At 31.2% G+C, this 8,133-nt stretch overlaps 1 protein-coding gene across 1 annotated transcript; it reads left to right on the forward strand.

The window, feature by feature from the left end:
- Window positions 1-325: 325 nt before the first annotated feature.
- LOC149545079 (ATP-dependent DNA helicase PIF1-like) lies at window positions 326-2,412 on the forward strand. Its single transcript, XM_089796040.1, has 2 exons — window positions 326-452; window positions 1,388-2,412. Exons 1-2 carry the CDS (start codon window positions 326-328, stop codon window positions 2,410-2,412), a joined length of 1,152 nt encoding a protein of 383 aa, XP_089652166.1.
- The last annotated feature ends 5,721 nt before the right edge of the window (window positions 2,413-8,133 follow it).

Genomic DNA, 8,133 nt, shown 5'->3' on the forward strand with positions numbered 1-8,133 from the left:
TATTGACAAGTACATTACTTGTGCAACTGAACATATAGAGCCTAGTCTTCGTACAATTCACAAGCACCACCACACAAAGCGATGTAGAAGACTAAGAAAGATTTCATGCAGATATAATTTTCCTTTTCCACCCCTCCAAAGGACAGTAATACTTGAACCATTGTCAGAGAAGAATGAAGCAATAAGTTCAAAAGCAACAAGTATCTTTGCAATATTAGAAAAGGCAAACTATGACCTGTCATACACATTTCAAATGTTCTTAGATGAAATTGGAACAAATGAAGAAGAATATATCTTGGCTCTAAGATCAACTCTACAACGATCAATGCTCTTTTTGCGACGAAAGCCATCAGAAATTTGGAACAACAGCTTTGCAAAGAGAATTCCACAATTATGGAGAGCGAATACTGATGCACAATTTGTACTGAACGCATATGCTGCAGCAATGTATTGTAGCTCATATATGACAAAAGTGGATAAAACAATGACAAATACATTTAAAAGAATACGTAATGACCACAAACAAGATAGTATTGATGCAATACGAATGATAACAAAGCTAGGAAATGCGCTACTAAATTTACAACAAATGTCATCACAACAAGCAGTACACATAGTTCTATCACTGCCACTAAATCATAGCTCAAGAAAGTGCATATTCATAGACACAAGAGATTATCACAATCGCACATTTATACTAAAAAGCAATAAAGAATTGCTTAAAGAACCTGATGAGTCTGAAAATGTTCTCTCAAAATCCTTAGTGGACTACTATCTAAGTCGATCTCCAATCCTTCATAGCATATGCCTTGTAGAATTTGTCTCCAAGTATAGCAAAAAGGGCACAAAATACACACAAAAAGCAAAATTGAGTAGAATACGATTTATCAACTTCAGTAAACACATGGACCTAGAAAATTATTGTAGAGAATAATTAATACTCTATGTTCCATTTACAATCAATGAGAGCACACGGAAAAAAAATTTACATCATGGGAACAAGCACATTTATACTATCAAAAAATAATCATAACAAATCAAGCAAAGTTTAACCGTAACACAGCTCCTGCATGGGGTGACATGGAAAAAGCAATCAAGGATCTAGATACTGAAAATGACAAAATGGATAGCCAAACCCTCACAGTCAACAAACACGAGAAAATTGAGCAATATGACATACAAAAAGACATCCAACACAAGGTACAGAAGATACAAAGCAACATACGTTATAACACTTTTGAAATAAGCCACCATCCACAAATTATGGACAACGATGAGTACTACAAATTGAGGCAAATGCTAAATAGAGAACAACAAGAAATCGTCAAAGATATTGTTAAAAAAAAAATTAAAAACAACAAGAACCCATTGCATCTATTCTTGACAGGCAGAGCTGGAACTAGAAAGACTTTCACTGCAAAAGTTATATACCAAGCTCTCCATCGGATCTACAATAAGTACATCGACAGTGATCCCAACAAACCAAAAGGCCTAATAACAGCTTACACAAGAAAGGCAGCACACAATGTAGGTGGAGTCACATTACATTCAGCATTCCACATACCTTTTATCACATCTGACTTCTTGCCACTCAATAGCGACATACTAGATGCAATGTCAAAGCACTATGATCAATTACGTGTACTTCTCATTGATGAGATATCATTAGTTGGTGCAACATTGCTACGTTACATTGACAAACAATTGCGTGAGATAATGCAAATGCCTACCGTACACTTTGGAAACGTCGATATAATTTTTTGTGGAGACTTGTACCAAGCACAACCAGTACTTGATGTAGTCGTATTTGAAAATAAAGCAACTATGTCAGAATTGATGCCTTACAATTTTTGGATAGACAATGTTAAATGTTATTCGTTAACACATACAGTAAGGAAAAATGATGAAAAATTCATTACTGTTCTCAACAAAATACGAATAGGCATGCAAACAAATGAAGATTTGCACTATATCAATGAACAATGCATGAGAAAACCACCATTAGACCCAACACTGCCATTCCTTTTCTATAGAAGAATCGATGTCGATGCTCATAATACAAAAATGGTTTCAATAGTTCCTGGTGAAATGATTGTCCTCAATGCCATTGATGAACATGATGAAAATAACAATGCATTACACCTACACACACGAACAATTTCACTTCCACATCAAATTCATCTCAAACCAAATATTTTGGTAGAACTATATGCAGGAAACTACAACACAAAAGATGGTCTAGTAAATGGATCAGATGGAATATTCAAAGCATACACAAAATATAATGATTTTGACATAGTTTGGATAAGATTTAATGACAATACAATTGGACAGCAACAACGCAAGAAACTCGTACAATGCTATACAAAAAAAATTGAAAATGACTGGGTACCGATACTACGCATTATTTGACCTATCCAAAAGGCATCAGTAAAAAATAAAATTATTGTACGAAAACAATTCCCTATATAGATAGCATGTGCAAGAACAATACATAGGTCACAAGGACTTACAATGGAAGCAATGGCTTTCGACCCCACGGGCGTTAGACAACATGGATTAACATACATAGCACTATCACGAACTAAAACAATTGACTCATTATTCCTTTTAAAACCTCTCACACCAAAAAATTTTAAAATCAAAGAGAGAATACATCTCGAAACGTCCCGCCTAGAATCAAGTGCAAAATGGAAATTCGAGAATGATGATACATGTTGTCATAACACACCATCCATGCTATTATGCACACTAAACACACGTAGTTTAAAGCCTCACATAAATGATATAACTAATGACTATGATTTAATGTCATCTGACATCATGTGCATTTAAGAAGTACACATGGAAATCCCTAAAATAAATGATAAATTCCAACATTTCAACAAATTCAATGCCTACCACATACATGGTATAATGACACTAGCCAACAAAACCCTAGTCATTTCAAAGATAAAGCAATATAACACAACAAATATAGAATCTATTACAATAACAACTTTGATCAAAAGCAATGAACTAAATATATGTAATGTTTATGCAAGACCTAACACACCCATTGAAGAATATGCCACTATTATTCAACAAGTCACCGCATATGTCAAACCAATGACTAATCTATACATTGTAGGTGATTTCAATATTGATATGTCAACAAGAAATGCTAAGAAAGAAAATCTTCAAAAATATATGCAATACCACAACATGAATTACATCACAAAATGTATACAATCCATCAATTGATCACATTTGGACAAACTCAAGTAATATATGTTGTTGTTACAAAGCAGAAGCATACTGGACTGATCACCTTGCTACATTCATAAGGTTCCATACTCCACTCTAGATTGCTAATACATAGACAACCAAACACAAAATTAAATAAAAGAACACATACAAGAACTCAAATACATCTTACACCTAAGAGTTTTATGTATCAAAGACAATAACTCTAATATAATGGTATATATTTCAATGTTCTACATTTTTGTGCAGCACAATAATGGAAGGAAGCAAAAGAACAAGAAAGGGAACACATGTCAAGCAAGAGCAAACAACAAAAAGGTACTGAGCTTTTCTCATTTCCAATAACATGAATTCTCACATGAAAAATAACAAATCAATAAATGAATTTCTAGTATTTGAAGAAATGTTAAATATCAAACCACTACAATACTAGACTAGCACCATAATACTTTGTGCAGGTCAAAACTAGGAAACCCCAATGCAATATCAATTGAAGACTTGAATGCAAGAAAAGCAGGAAACATTTTTGAAGGAGACATACTTGTCGTATATACAGCAACACTAGATAGAGAAAACAAAACACGAGAGGTGCTATGTGCAAACTTGACAGACTCTAAAGGAGAAATGACAATAACTTTGAATGTGACAGGGAACTTAGTACAACAGTACAAACACAAGATAGTTCCAGGAACATCCATTATAGTGTCAAGATTTCAACTAGGACACAAAACAACCTTTGACCGTGGAGATTCAGATTGCATCTTGAAACTCCAAGATTCAAGCACAATTGAAACTATACCGCAACTTTGCCAAGAATACAAATTCATACCAAGCTCCACAATCAAACAGCTACTCACAAGCACAAGTACCTATGCCATTGGTACAATAGGTGCATTAGTAGTTGCAGGACGACAGACTGGCTCCCAATATGTTGTTGACATAAAAGATGGAAATAATGATGATGACAAAGTACAGGTAAAAAACACACCAAATACTTCTTCTTTTTATGCAACATGTATAGTAGTCATGTTCCTATTAAGTACAAAGTTCTAAAAGTAAAAAATAAAATTGTTTTGTCAATTACTAGCTACAAATCAACTCTGCATTCCAAGAAGAATCCATGCAAATAGCAATCCAATTACAAAGAGGTGAGACTCCTGCAATGTTGTTTAGAAACATTGTACGATGAAATGACATGGATAGAACATTTCACACAGGGGTTGCTACATACATCTGTACACTAAAAGATAAGAGAACATTGGATGCCTTGAATGCATTGCTACAAACAACACTACAGGTAAGCAAACTTAGATAATTCAACACTTCAACTATTAATTAATTCTTACACAAGCTACATTAATATCAAAACATATCTTCCAGGTTGATGGAGTTCTCAAAGTAGCCAACGCATTCACAAATCCATTTCATGCATTTTGTTCCCAATGCAACTTAAAATTTGAGGACTATGGAATGTTAGAAGACAAAATAGCTCATTGCAATAGATGCAATCAAGAGGTTCCATATGTATATTCATTATACCTAAATACTATCATCACAACTGAAAACAAACAAATTATCCAATCTTCAATAGACAAGTGCATTGTTGAACGACTATTACCAAGCCTAAAAGACACAAAAGTTGAGGACTACAAACAAGACAAATCAAAGTTCATCTTTATCCTTCGAGATTTCATCGTCAAAGGTCAATTTACATTAAACCAGAACAATGCCATCAATCATGTTGTGACAAATGGAGATTGAACAATTTCTTAGAACAAAAGGTAAACATGACTAGTCACAAATTAGCATTTATTTAAATATTAAAAGCAACTTATTATGAGACATAGTTACAATATACTAACATGCACAAAATGGAATTTGCAGGTATCATGCATAGCTATAATGACATATCAAGCTCCAATTAATGGTAGTTACAAAAGACACTAGTCAATACAAAGAAAGGTGTGCAATCAAACAATGTATACGCATGAGTCTCATACCCAAGTACACTCTCTATGTCATGTATGTATAATGAAATAATGTGTATGCATTGATATGCTATAAGACATAGTTTTTCTCTATCAAGTTGCATAGCATAATTGAGTACATGCTTTGCTAATGTAAATTATTATTGAAATACAATAAAAATTGCATAGTTTTCTTTATCCTATTGCATATCCAATGTATAAAACACTATCTAAACTGCTACATGTCATATGCAAAAACTATACTAAGGCAGGAACTTTGACGCTTTGCGTCCTTGTTGAAAGAAGCATTTTATTAATAAAAATAAAATGCAACTATAGCATTGTTATTTATTTGTAAATATGATATTAACTTGACCAATCAAAGAATTTAAAAGTTTATATGCAACTTCCAATGTGTATATCTATTTTTCATTTTTCCTTATTTTATAAATGACATTTTGTGTTCATTATATTGGTCATACTATTTTTGGTAGGGAGAAAAATCTATTTTCCTTAACAAAAATTCTCATATTTTTTCCAACAACATTGATGTCATGCATTAATGATAGCTTTATCTTTTTCACAATTGTGACAAATTGATTAGAGTTTCCAAAAAATAATTATTTTATCTTCCACCTCACTACCTAAGATATAAATGCATGTCTAATCAACAATAATAACTAAATCATTTTTTTCACCAAAGATTGTAAACATATCAATCTATTATTTTAACATCTTGTGAATTTAAGTTTATATAAAATCTTACTTAAAAACTAATTATCATATTATTTTAAAATACATTTATTTATTTTTTTCTTCACTATTATTTAAAATTATTTTATTCTAATTTTAAAATTAATTTTTTATTTTAAATTATAATTAAATTAATAAATAGCAAAAATATTTTTTTAAGAATATAATTATGTGATAAGTTTTTACTAAAAATATTTATAAATTTTGTTTAAAAAAATTGAAATTTAATTTATAATGTTTTATATTTTTTATTTTAAATATATTTATTAGTTTTACATTTCCCTTACTTTTGTCAATCGTAAAATGCTAACTTTTTTCACACTATGTTTAACTAGTTATTTTTTCCAATCTTGTTTTAATTCTTTTTTTGCATTTTAAAATTTGTAAAACTAATATTGATCTTCAAACTTACCAACTCTTTTTTTGGTTTGGATATCTTCTTAAAATAACATAATCCTTAATCTTCTTTTTTTCAATTCTTTTCCAACTATCTATATTTAATGTCTCTATAATAACATGTCATTGTCTCTCTTTTAAATCTTTTCATATCCTTCATTTCTATCTATAAATCTTTATTATCATTATCGCTCTTTTCAATATGTCTTCATACATATATAAATCTTCATTTTCCTTCTTTTCTAACTATTACGACAAATATATCTCTTTTAACTCTCTCTTCATATATTTTACTCTCTAATTTCCTTCTTTCCTAACTATTGGTGGGAACTTTGACGCAATGTGTCTCTTGTTGCATATCTAATAAGATTCATACGAACTGAATCATATCAAAGATCAATTTTGTCATATGATTTGAACGATTGCTTGATGGAGGTAGGAATTTGACAGCTGCCCCACTGTCTTGTGATTCTTAATGATGGATAACTTATATTAACGGCTTTCATTTTACATTTTAAAATTGATTTTCAATTTTTTAAAAGTAATATTTTAAAAAAAAAACTTAAATTATAACTTATAAAAATTATTTTTAAAAAATATTAATTAGTAATATATACAAATGGTCATAAATCTGCTAGATCGAAAAAAACATAAACTTTTATAGAGATTAATAAGTTGAATGTTTAAGGCAACAACAAAAAGTCCAACTACATACTATCGACAAAAAAATTCCATCTCTAAACAGTGTTATATTAAATACAACCTTGACAATACGGCCTAGATGTTGTTGCTCCTACAAATTATCTCCATTAATGTAAAATAACTCAAATTATAAATTATTGGTGGTTTGCATTCTGCTGAGATTTGGACAATTGATCTCTCTTTCCAAGGGAATACATTTAGCTTTTATACAAAGTCAGCACAACAATTTGATATAGTGTGTCAATCATATCTACAAATTGTAGAGTGGAAAATTGCACCATTGAAGGTGGCTACGGTTTCAATTCGATAAATAAAACAAAGAAGGAAGCACACAACATGCGATTTACAATGGCCCCTACAATTGTGAAATTCGTGCCAAATTCTTGATCAAATTGGGATGAAATTGCTCAAAACAAGCATTAATATGAAACCCTAAAATTGCAAAGCTCAAAAATTAAGAAATCAATCGAAAAAATTGGTCAACAAGATGCAATCTTCAACAAATTATGTAGCAACCACTCCTTCAAACTCTTGTTGCCTTAACAACCTTTGTCATGTTTGTGGCCTGTGTACTCGCTAATTGGAGCACATTCATTGACATTTTCTATGATTTGGTTTTGAATTTGGACAACAATTTTTAGGGTTTGGATTCGAATTTGAATAGAGAACTTCAATGTCTTCGACATTATAGCTATTTTTTTGTTCAAAAGAAGAGGATTTTTTCGATTAAGAACTACTTTGAAAAATGGCGAGAATTACAAAAGTAGCGAATCAAGCGAACAAATCAATATTTCCCAGATTTGTAAATCATTCCTTTTTCCAGACAACACTAATATCAACAATCATTGGCAAATAAATTTAGCCCTAATAAGGGTTTGGCTTTTTCCTAGTCAACATATAAGCAACAAGGAGATAGGCTGAAAGGAAAACAGGCAATCCCTTGTATTCCAATCAGCAACAGACTTGAAGCTTTAAACAATGATCATTCCAAGTCAAACACATTCAATGCCTTAGTTAAATAGCATGAAGCCAAGGATAGGAAGATGATAAAACTAATAAAAATTCATGC

The sequence above is a fragment of the Cupressus sempervirens genome, chromosome 8 (genome assembly GCF_028749045.1).
Source record: "Cupressus sempervirens isolate cs-2001-9-10 chromosome 8, ASM2874904v1, whole genome shotgun sequence".
Classification (NCBI taxonomy): Eukaryota; Viridiplantae; Streptophyta; class Pinopsida; order Cupressales; family Cupressaceae; genus Cupressus; species Cupressus sempervirens.

Bases quoted from the DNA above. Each gene is read 5' to 3' on its own strand.
- LOC149545079 (XM_089796040.1), top strand. From the start codon at position 326: ATGCTCTTTTTGCGACGAAAGCCATCAGAAATTTGGAACAACAGCTTT. The intron at 453-1,387 runs GTAGCTCATATA...TATTCTTGACAG, and splicing joins ATATGCTGCAGCAATGTATT to GCAGAGCTGGAACTAGAAAG.